Consider the following 12437-nt stretch of genomic DNA (forward strand, 5'->3'; position numbering starts at 1 on the left):
CAGTCAAAATAGGAGAAATGAGCTCATGAATGGGACAAATTGTGGACCTTTGTCAGTGAGGGGTGGGTCATCCGAACCACCAACCACCCCCAACTATGGGCCTGTATATAAAAATAAAAAATACACATACATGGCAATTATATGCAATATTTTGAATGATATGTTGCATATATTATGTATATTTTATATATGTGAAATAAAAAGTATGAATTTGTATGTCACATATGTAATTTGCATATATTGTCATTACATCAGATTTCTTTATCCTTTCCAAATAGTTTTGTGTTTTTTTTTTCTTTTATAAATGAAAAGATTTGCTAAAATCTTTTAAAAACGTGCTTATCTGGTTAAATGCCCCAGCACAAACTTTGTCCCAGTAGATTCATTCATTCATTTTCCTTCAGCTTAGTCCCTTTATTCATTAGGGGTCACCACAGCAGAATGAACCGCCAACTTATCCAGCATATGTTTCATCATTTCCCCTATTGCTTATGTGTTTGGACTTGTAGGGGAAACAGGAGCACCCGGAGGAAACCCACGCCAACATGGGGAGAACATGCAAACTCCACACAGAAACGCCAACTGACCCAGCTGGGACTCAAACCAGTGACTTTCTTGCTGTGAGGCCACAGTGCTAACCTCTGAGCCACCGTGTCACCTCCCAGAAAATATTAACAAATCAAAATGTGAAATATAAATGTGAAAATTTCCAAAAAAAAGGCCATTTATTATAACATTGTTGCTACAAGAACGTTATAAGACATTCATTTTTGCATATTTTTGTTCAGTCAGAGTGAATCTGCGTTTTACACCGTTCGTGTAGTTCCGCTCCAGGCCGTTGGAGGCGCGCATGCGCGTGGTGTCTGCCGGAAGAGACGCGCTGCTGTGTGTTCGGTGTCTCAACAGCAGTACGAAGCTCTCTCACTTCCATCGTTGTTTTAACGTTAATATTCGTTTATTTTCCATTTCCATCCTCACGAATATTTCACTGATGTGATATATAGTGTGTACGGCGGACGAGCGGCGGAGGTTTGGATGATTTACGGTGTTTTGTCGGCTGTGTAATGAGGAGGCGGCGGTCCGGTGAGAATCTGTTTCCTAAAACTGTTTATTTCTGATCGTGTTTCGTGTATTTCTGCATGTGTTGTCGTTCAAGGTGTTTAGTTTATGTTAAATACATTCGCTGCTCTCAATCAGCAGGAGATTAGAGAGGTTTCCAGTTATCATCGACGTCAACAGCTCAGACAGCAGTCTACATGCTGATTTTGCGATGTTTTCAATATTTTAATCGATTTCCTCCGTCGTTGTGTAATGTAATCATCGGTGTGTTGGTGTTTAGTGTGTGTGAGCTTTACTATGTGGTCGTTCGTGCCACAATATAAGTTATTTCAATATTTACTTGTAAAATTATTCATAATTATGACTCTATGCATATTAAATACACAATAAGTGTTACATTTACCTTTAAAAAGCACCATGTTTTGATGTAATTGAGATAAAGTTGATTGTATATTTGCTTGTTTTTGACTTTGGGTTTCAGTAAAATAGTAGAGCAGAGTTTAAATACAGAATAATTATAATGACGTACTGTAATGAGCACAACTTCTGACACGCGCCGTCGGGCCCTTTATTGTTTACCACATTACACTTCAAATATTCAGTCTGATATCGCATATATCTTCAATGTTCAAAAGTAAACACAGTATACGTATTTCTGCACACACACTATAATCTGCTGTTTTACTCCATAGAACAACATGTTCATTTATTTAAAAAAATATTCATAATGATGCTTTTATACATATTAATTGCACGGTACATGATACATTTACCTTTAAAAAGCACCATGTTTTGATGTAATTGAGGTGAAGTTGATTTTATATTCGCTCATTTTCGACTTTGGGTTTCAATTCAGTAGTAAAACAGCTTTTTTAAAAAGACTAATACTTATTAAATATACTAACACACAACTTCTACCACAGCTCCTTTACCATATCACACTTGTATTCTCTCTGATATCGCATTTAGGTATGACTTTGGTGTTTAGTGTGTGTGTGTGTGTGTGAGGTTTACTATGTGGTCGGTGCTGTCAAAATATAAATGATTTAAATATTTTAAAAACTATTCATAATTATGACTCTATGCATATTAAATACACGATAAGTGTTACATTTACCTTTCAAAAGTACCATGTTTTGATGTAATTGAAATAAAGTTGATTGTTTATTTGCTTGTTTTTGACTTTGGGTTTCAGTAAAATAGTAGAGTAGAGTTTAAAAAGCCTAATACAGATTAATTATAATGACGGACTGTAATGAACACAACTTCTGACACGCGCCGTCGGGCCCTATATTGTTTACCACATTACACTTTAAATATTCAGTCTGATATCGCATATAAGGATTATTACATGATACAGTAACCTTTAAAAAGCACCATGTTTTGATGTAATTGAGGTAAAGTTGATTTTATATTTGCTCATTTTCAACTTTGGGTTTCAATTCAATAGTAAAGCAGCTTTTTTTAAAAGGCTAATACTGATTAAATATACTAACGCACAACTTCTACCACAGCCTACACTTGTATTTGGTCTGATATCGCATATAAGTATGACTTTAAAGCTTCAAAAGTAAAAACATAGTAAGTGTATTTCTGCACGCACACACTATAATCTGCTGTTTTACTCCACTGAACTCCTAATAAAAGCCAGAAATTCTTTAGCACAGGCCGATCTAAAGGGTTAATGCTGCCAACTTCATGATCAACAGTAAAAATGAAGAATTTTACCTCTTCCCAACAGGGTAAAAAATTCAAGAATGCATGATTAAATGCTGTCATGGCTTTACAATCAACAATGTGATTATAATGGAAGTCAATGGGACAAAAACAGCCCCAACATAACCAAAGGGGAGTCAATCTGAACAGTACACAAGGGTTAATGTAGCTCATTTTTAGTTGCTTAAAATTAGACTTTTTTTTCTTTTCGTGATTTTTTTTATTCCCTGAAGCTTTTATCATGACATACAATATTATCATCACGATAATGCATAATTTATTAGGTATAATAACCAAAATATACTTGGTGTATTGCTTTATTCTTTGTTTTATTTATTTATTATGTTTGTTTATTATTCTTTATGTAAAGTACTTTAAATTACCATTGTGTATGAAATGGGCTATATGATTAACTTGCCTTGTCTTTATAGTATATGCAAGTTTAGAGTAAATAAATATTTACTTCATATTGATGATGAATAATGTTTTCAAGATAATGAAATGGTTGAAACCCAGTGTAGGCCTACTATTTTACTAAACTAAAAATAGTTAAATTTTCACAAAATACATAATATAAAATATAGGTAGTAACACTTTACAATGTTTCCTTTTGTTAACATTATTGCATTAACCAACAATGAGCAATACGTTTGTTATGGTATTTATTAATCTTCGTTAATGTAAGATAATAAAAAATATGTAGTTGATGTTAGTATAAGTGCATTGACAATTTTAACAAATAGGCCTACCACTTTTGATACTTTTTAATTCAAAAATTAAAAATGTGATACTTAATTTTAATACTGTATTAGTAAATGTTTACATTAAGATTAATAAATGCTTTTAATAAGGGTTTTTCATTGTTTTTAATGTTAAAAATAGAAACTACATATAGGAGCTACTTTACTTTTCGCTGCTGCCATTGCCGGCGCCGTGTCTTTCTCATACTCTACATGATGTTCAGGGGTGTTTTGATTTTAAGTGATAAATTAAACCTGAAGTGCTTTACGTTTTTGCAGATGCACCCCCTCTGGACAATTCAGCAAAACAGTGTCTGCAAACGGCTGTTTTTGCTTCTTTCTCTGACACTTTGAAGTGCTTCCACACTGCTGACATGTGTGCTGCATAAAGCGCGCACCTCTTACTCTACGCGGGTTACTATTTGATCGCGTCATTAAAAACGTCATTGTTCAGTAAAATTTATTCGGCCTTTTTACTTATTTTTTACTTATTCTTATTCTTTACTTATTCTTATTCTTTAACTTATGATTTCGGTTGCCGAATATTTGGTGCATCTTTACAAGAATGTTCACTGAGCATGTTTCTGAATATCTGCAAACATATGATGGTGTTTTTATGCTTTAGAAGAGTCAAAAACGTCCATACAGCAACTTAAATAAGCACTCTAAAAGTTCAAATAATAAATAATCACTCACAGTATTATGAAGTGGCCACATTATCAATATTGTGCGTGTTCATCACAATATATCGAATATATGTTCAGATAAAATGTTGTAGACTCTATTGCTGAGTAACATGCTGATGTTTGTGTGTTTCACAGATAATGGCACCCTCTAAGATGAAGTTGCGCGTGAGGAAGAAAGACAGCGCTAGCAAAACATCTCAGCGTTTATTAGCCAATGCATCGCCTGATTCTAAATGCCCGATCTGCCTGGATGGCTTCAATAATGTTGCGTCGCTGGACCGCTGCCTGCATCAGTTCTGCTTCCGCTGTATTCACGAATGGTCCAAGAATAAGGCTGAGTGTCCACTCTGCAAGCAGCCGTTCCACTCCATATTCCACTCCGTCAAAGGCGAAACAGATTTTAAGGAGTTCGTATTACGGCCGCCGGAGAATGGAGCGGCAAACGCCGCCGCAGCCGATCCATCAGAGCGTGTGCTCCGCCCTCGAGTTCTGCGGCGCAGAGAGAGGCGGAGCCACAGAGCGCAAAACCCCGCCCCCTCCTCTACTCCTCCAATAGAGGACGACGTGATGTTTGACGGACTGTCAGACGCGGCGGCGCTGGCAGAGAATCAGGACTTGCAGCAGATGATGCAGCGGTTGACTGCGCGGAGGGCAGGGCGTGGAGAGGGGCGGAGCCTGCGGCGCTTAAGAGAGCAGGATGTCGTTGCTTTCAGACGTGCTCTTTACAGAACTGGCGTACGTGTGCGTAGCGCAAGAGATGCTAGCAGACAAAGGGACATTTCTGCGTCATTCTTGCGTCAAAACCCTGGTTGCTTGCGACGGCTGTTGCCATGGCTACAGCGCGAGCTTACGGTGCTATACGGTTCGCACGGCTCATTAGTGAACATTGTGCAGAACGTTATAATCTCCCGCATTATGAACTACAACATGGAGGAGTCGACCATTCGGGACGAGCTCCGCCCCTTCCTGCTGGCTCGCACTGACCACTTCCTGCATGAGCTGGTGAGTTTTGCGCGCTCAAGCCTTAATATGGAGGCGTACGACCAGCAGGCGGTTTACGACTGTCCCGCACCCAGCTACGAGGAGGGCAGCAGCTCGGATCTGTCTGTCATCGCCATATCTGAGGTGAGAAACATGAGCAGCAGTGCATGATGGGAAACTTTGATTTGCGCTTGGGCCTGTCACAATAATTAATATATCAACTTATCGCATAGACATGAGCTCAGTCATTTTTGGTGATGCATTGTATATCGCCCATACATATACACCAATTCTAGAAACATTTGAGCTGTGCAACATCTCTATCTCTATTGGAGGCGTCAGTCTGGTTAAAAACACTGTAGTATTTATACTATAAATTACTATAGTATATTTTCATGTGGGAGTCTGACGACAGATATTGCAGCCTCTGTTACTCTTCACCTTGCACTTTTTTGTTAACATTTATCATTATTTATTTAGGATATTCATTTTACAATCTGACTCCAATGCCTCATTGTTAAATTATTAAAATGACTATAATTAAATGAAATATTATTAAGAATAAAATGCGATGTGTTCTTAGGAAGAGTGCACTTGCATTAAGATGATATTATATTGTCATTCTGGCATCATATAATGAGTGACCCTCATAAAATGGTGACATTAATATCATTTAGCTCAATATATTTTGGTGCAATATATCCTACAACAAAAAACCGTGACCGGCCTAGGAAAAAAGTTAAGAAAAGTTTAAAACAAAACATTTTTACTCTTTAATCTATGAATTTTTAGATATTAGGACTAAACGAGACAAAGCAAAGTAAGAAAAGCATTTTTTGCTTTGTTGCTATTCTGGTTTTGTACCTGAACACTGTTAGACTCCATAGAAAACCATCAAATAGTGCTATTCCAGCTGTCAAATAAAGCTGTGTCTAATATAGGCATGGGCCGGGATATGATTCTGACTGTATGATAACCTTGGATTAACAGTTTCACGGCATTATAAATAAGCAATTCAATGCAAATGTCAACCTTGCCATGAAAAGTTTTCACCAAAATATCAAAACTGTTTCTGTGTTTTTTTGTGTAAGCAAATATTTTATAGTGCTTTAAAAATACTCAAAAATGTCTCTGTTAATGTTTTCAAAGTATTATATTTGATTTTCCAAAATCACACAAGTGCCAATTTCATATGTCACATCCATAACAAAACTTTTTCCATATAAATGCAAAAAATGTCAAATAAAATAAAATCAATCATGTTTGTTGCATAGTGAGCCGACTCTTATCCTTTTGAATAGCATTTTTTATTTTGGGTTGTGCCGTTTAATTCACATAATTTATACAAAGTATGCTGTTTACTGTAATCTCGCATACTTTTTTCATCACACCCATAACGCATGTTTTATTCCCTCATTTTAAATATAAAATATGTTCACAGATTGATATTTTTCTGCTCCTATAACTATCGTGTTCGAATATCGAATATAAACAGATGTTTCAATATAATGTTAACATATACTTTCTCTGTGAATTTATGTTTTGAGACTTTACTGTAAATGTCACCTCTATAATGCTGGAATTGCTCAAATACTTCTCTAAAATATATTATTTTTTAATGTCTGGGGAAAAAACTAAAATGTTTTCCCCCTTTGAACACAATATATTTTATTTTGAGAAACATTTGGAATATTTTGGAGCAGTAAACATGTCATATTAATCTTTGCCTTCTGCTGTCTTCATTAGTTTCAAAAACACTGATTTCTTTACATGATAAATTGGCATCTTTGGATATTTTTTTCTGCTGTTGTCCTAAAAAAACAATACAAAAAAAAAGTAGTAAAAAATCGTACGTACATATACCGTAGTAACGGTATTACAGAAAATATTGGCGGTTTTAAAACCTTGACTTTTCCTAATCACGGTATACCTTGAAAACAGAGATATCGAATTGAACCTAAACAATGGCATGATAATCGTAACCGAACCGTGAGACCACTGTAGGTTCACACCTCTACTGTTAACAAAGTCCTGTACAATCGACAGTAACTTAATGGCAGCAGATCGCCAGTAACTTACTGTAAATTATTTACAGACAAAATACTGCATACATTTACAGCACCTTTTATCTTGCTCTATATGTGTTGTATATTCTACAGTATTGTCTATCTTTACGGTTAAATATTCAGCAATTTTCACAATGCATATTTAACCAGAGTTAACTGTCCTACAGTAAAATACAGTTCATATTGCAGTTAAATACTGTGGCATTTTTTTTTGTGGCAAATATGATTTGTTAAGTCAATGTGCTATATATTTAGTACTTATTAAATTTTTTTGTCCAAAATATTTAGCCTTCCAGTAAAAATTTGGTCAATTAAACCACTTAAGATGGATTGACCTTGAAAGCACTTAAACGCTTTTCTTCTATTAAAGTCTTATGAAATCGTTCCTATGAGGTGTTGTGATGCTATGCTTCTGTTTATCAGGTGTGCTATGAGTTTGCAATTTAGACAACATGATGCTGAGCCGGCATCACCGATCCTACGCCCCACCCCTGTCGCAAATCGGCCTGCAAAAAATACACACTTAAGCCCCGTTTACACTAATATGTCTTTTTAGAACGAAAATGATCCACATCCACACCGTGTTTTACCTAGCATTTCTGAACAGCCCACCGTCTGCTGAAAACGCACATCACGTGACCACATACACATGCACACAAAGACACAGCCACACACACTGTCATGCTTTCGTCTGAGCTCCAGAGAGCAGTGCACTTCGGAGAGTTTATCAAGGATGTACCGCTAGATGGCGTCTCACTATAGTTGTTAACGTGATATTTAATTCATCTTATCTCTATCTAACGACTCTACGGTCTTTTGAATCTATCAGGTAACGTGTCACAGCGTCCGTACACCGCTTCAGTCTTTCGCTTTCATACTTGTACTTAGTAATTTTAGCTAAACCTCAGATACTGTTGGTTGTGCACCTTTTTTACCAACCAAGTTTGTGGACACCATTATAAGGACACAGATCACTCTGACTATTCATGCCCCGCGGAAAAAGTGATTGACAGGTGGTCATTTGTGTGTAACTTATCTTTATTTATTTATGGTTTGTTTATGGGTAAAACAAAGACCATGAGGGTCAGGTAGTTGACACGGTAAGATGCAAATAATTAATTAGTTATAAATTAATTAATTATTCATGAATAATTAATTTACCTCCACCTATGACGATGATGCCATCGTCCATCGCAATGTTTCATATTAGACATCGTGCGATGCCAAATTGGTAGACGTCGCCCAACCCTAGTGCATGGTAATCACTCTACAACAATGGCTAGCGAAGGGACAAAAGAGCTCAAAAAGCCTCCTGCGTTAAACCAAATGTTCCTTGCTTTACTGTTTTTAAAAAATAAATAATTTTTGCTGGTCTATAAGTTGGTCTGAACCATGACTCAAAACCCATAATGTGAATCTGAACAATACCACTACTGTTTATTATAAGCTTATAATAACCACAATAATGCATGATTAGAGCAGATCTCTTTATGCTTGTACCAAGTGCATGAGGATGAGTCTTCATTGTTGTCATTGTCTTTTCTCACAGGATGATGAAGATAATGACAGTAAGAATAATGTGATTGAGAACCCATCTGCTGTCCAGGAACGCATTGCATCCGTTGCCACCGCGAGTGGAACAGACAGTTTATTGAGTCAATCTGCATGGGATGACGAGACGCCTGGTCCCTCCTATTCAAGCATCCTTCAGTCCTCTAGCCAATCGCAGGATGAGGGGGCGGAGCCTAGCTCAAGCACAGCCCCGCCCCTTACCGCCACAGATGTGACTGACCCTGCAGCGATGTCCACTGCAGATGAAGAAGAAGAGTGCCTGATTGTGGGATATGTGAAACCGATGGCTGAACGCACACCTGAACTCGTTCAGCTCTCTTCAGATTCCTCCGAAGAGGAGGAACAACAAGCTGCGACCACAGAGACGGCAGCCACAGTTACAAAGTCAGAGACGGGTCAGTCCGAGCTCCCACTGCCATCCCACATGAAGCCGCTGAGCCCCAGCTCCGTCGCCGGCCCCATTCCCACCTGCAGTCCCCAGGCCAACCCTTCAGACCCACAGGAGATCCTGTCCTTCAACAGAGAACAGAAGTCAGACTACTACTCCAGCCACAGCCACCGTTCCAGGCATACTTCATGGTCAGAGCTCAGAGCTCAAGGCAGACACAAAGACCGATCGCATCGGCACAGTAAAGAGAAAGCCAAGAGCATTGAGCAGTTACAGCATGCCACGACTCTGGAGTGCTCACCAATGCATTCACCCCAGAGTTGGTCCGGTCAGAGCTCTGCTGTGTCTATCTGCAGCATAAGCCCTAGATCTCCATCACACGACAGCGACTACTCTCCCTCACCAAAAACCAAGAGTCGGAAGCATTCCTGTCACGTACAGGAGAGATTCCCACAGTCTCCTTCCTACTCCGGGAGAAGGAGAACCAAGGAAAGGATGAGCTTGTCTCCTGACCTGGACTTGTTCATTGGTTCCCACCATCCACACGAGTCAAAGCGCCACCGTAAACGCCGCAAACGTTCAGTCAGCAGCAGCAGTGCCGATTCACACTCTGAAAAGTCCTGTCTGGACAAGCCCAGTGGAAAACGCAAGTACAAAACCCGGCATTTGGAGCGAGCAGCCCAGCGCCAGCATGAAGAGGGAAACACGAGTAAGGAAAAGCGGAGTAAACGGCGCAGTAGAGACCGATCTCCGAGTGTGGAGATCATCTACGAAAGAAGAGCACCAGATCCACACTGGGTCCAGCGTAAGAAGAAGAAGAAGCACCGAAAACGAAGGAGGGATCTGGATTCCCCGACAGTGATCACCATTGACAGTGACAGTGACCGCACTATCGACTGCCTGGACAGAGTCATGGACGTTATAGACCAAACGGCTGCAGATATTGAGCAGAGGGACGGCACCTCTGAACCGACCGAATCTTGTACCTTGGCCTCCTCAAATCTTTTCTCCGAGTCCTCAAGTCCTGTGCGCCCCAGTGACCCGACCAATGAACACTCACTAAACCTGGATGATTGCGTAGTGGATGTTGTCGATCAAAGTAGCTCCGACTGCTCCCACAATATTGATTCCAGTACCAATGAGGAGATTGTGCCTGATCCTTTCCCTATGTCTTCAATAACTATGGCTCCATCTTCAGACACAAGGCTGCTTGAAAGTATACTGCAAGATCTCGAGGAGTTCCTACCGGCAGAAGAGCCAGAGATCGGGCCGAGTTCTCCAGTCCAACAGGACCACACTTCTAGCTCTCCAAAAGACCAATCAGACACTGGAGATGTGGACAACTCTGAGAACAAGACGACGGGCAGTGATGAGCCACAAGAGATGGTGACCAATACTGCTAGCTAAAACTAAAACACATACATCTAGACTTCTTACGTCTGAACCACCTCTGTTTTATAATCTCATGTAAAGATTGAATTACTGCTGGAAACAGATGCTTAAGAAACATTAAAGCAATGTCTTTTGCAACTTCATTATTATTGTTCATGTTGTATTTATAGTTGTAGTGATCCTCTTCCTGAAATCTGGTGCTGACTCACTGTGCCACAACCCAACTAAGATGTCTGGATGGTAACTCTTGTTCCCCTAACCATAACCATTTATTCTCACTTTATTTGCTTTGGGAGCGAGATTTATCTTGAGATGGGCTGAAGATGTTTTTTTTTTTGCTATCCTGCAATTTTAGGAAAACATGCATAACTGGGGTTGTACCTTTACAAAAGTACTAAAATGTACCTTTAAGGTACTAGGGCTGCAACAATAAATAGATGTAGTAATCCACTGATTCTAAGATTTTTGGGAAGCATCGCGATTCTCCCTGGAGTTGATTCTGAGCTTAGTATTTACCAGCAAATGGTGCTCTAAGATTTTAACAGCAGATGGCACTCTAGGCTAGTTTTAACAGAATATGACGTTCTTGGCTAGTTTTTAACAGCAGACAGTGCGCTATTGTATTTTTACTTGCAGATGGCGCTCTAGGCTTGTTTTTAACAGCAGATGGCGCGCTCTGCTTTTTTAACTGCAGAAGGCGCTCTAGGCTTGTTTATAACAGCAGACAGCGCGCTCTGCTTTTTTAACTGCAGAGGGCGCTCTAGGCTTGTTTATAACAGCAGATGGCGCTCTGTTGTTTTTACCTGCCGAGGGCGCTCTAGGCTTGATTTTAAACAGCAGACAGCGCTCTATGCTGTTTTTACCTGCAGAGGGCGCGCTAGGCTTGTTTGTAACAGCAGACGGCGCTCGGCTTTTTTAATTACAGAGGGCGCTCTAGGCTTGTTTATAACAGCAGATGGTGCTCTATGCTTTTTTAACTGCAGAGGGCGCTCTAGGCTTGTTTGCAACAGCAGACGGCACTCTATGCTGTTTTTACCTGCAGAGGGCGCTCTAGGCTTGTTTATAACACCAGACGGCGCTCTATGCTTTTTTTAACAGCAGAGGGTGCTCTAGGATTGTTTTTAACAGCAGATGGCGCTCTATGCTTTTTTAACTGCAGAGGGTGCTCTGGGCTTGTTTATAACAGCAGATGGTGCTCTATGCTTTTTTAACTGCAGAGGGCGCTCTAGGCTTTTTTAACTGCAGAGGGTGCTCTGGGCTTGTTTATAACAGCAGATGGTGCTCTATGCTTTTTTAACTGCAGAGGGCGCTCTAGGCTTTTTTAACTGCAGAGGGTGCTCTAGGATTGTTTTTAACACCAGACAGCGCTCTATGCTTTTTAACTGCAGAGGGCGCTCTAGGCTTGTTTATAACAGCAGATGGCGCTCTATGCTTTTTTAACTGCAGAGGGCGCTCTAGGCTTGTTTATAACAGCAGATGGCGCTCTATGCTTTTGTAACTGCAGAGGGCGCTCTAGGTTTGTTTTTAACAGCAGATGGTGCTCTAGGCTTGTTTTTAACAGCAGAGGGCGCTCTATTCTTTTGTATGAGGTCATGTACTGTAATTAGTCAAATGTACTTGCACCACCACAGCTTTTATTTTATAGGATAAATGTAAACACGGCTCACTGTGAACACTCTTGTAATTTGCCTAAACATTTTCATCAAGTCATTAACGTTATTGTTTTACATTCAAGTGGTATGTGTAATGAGTGTGGCTGTTTGTACAGCACACAGTGTCATCTGGTGGTAAAAAAACTAAGCTCATTTCTTGATTTGCAGTACATCAATGTATTGTT

General features: G+C 39.6%; 1 protein-coding gene across 1 annotated transcript; it reads left to right on the forward strand.

The window, feature by feature from the left end:
- Positions 1 to 883: 883 nt before the first annotated feature.
- On the forward strand, positions 884 to 10743 carry toporsb (topoisomerase I binding, arginine/serine-rich b). The gene is made up of 3 exons (XM_056448970.1): positions 884 to 1083; positions 4337 to 5326; positions 8798 to 10743. Exons 2-3 carry the CDS (start codon positions 4340 to 4342, stop codon positions 10613 to 10615), a joined length of 2805 nt encoding a protein of 934 aa, XP_056304945.1. The 5' UTR covers positions 884 to 1083; positions 4337 to 4339; the 3' UTR covers positions 10616 to 10743.
- Positions 10744 to 12437: the final 1694 nt, after the last annotated feature.

The sequence above is a fragment of the Danio aesculapii genome, chromosome 23 (assembly GCF_903798145.1).
Source record: "Danio aesculapii chromosome 23, fDanAes4.1, whole genome shotgun sequence".
In the NCBI taxonomy this organism is placed as follows: domain Eukaryota; kingdom Metazoa; phylum Chordata; class Actinopteri; order Cypriniformes; family Danionidae; genus Danio; species Danio aesculapii.

Bases quoted from the DNA above. Each gene is read 5' to 3' on its own strand.
- toporsb (XM_056448970.1), top strand. From the start codon at position 4,340: ATGGCACCCTCTAAGATGAAGTTGCGCGTGAGGAAGAAAGACAGCGCT. The intron at 5,327-8,797 runs GTGAGAAACATG...CTTTTCTCACAG, and splicing joins CTGTCATCGCCATATCTGAG to GATGATGAAGATAATGACAG.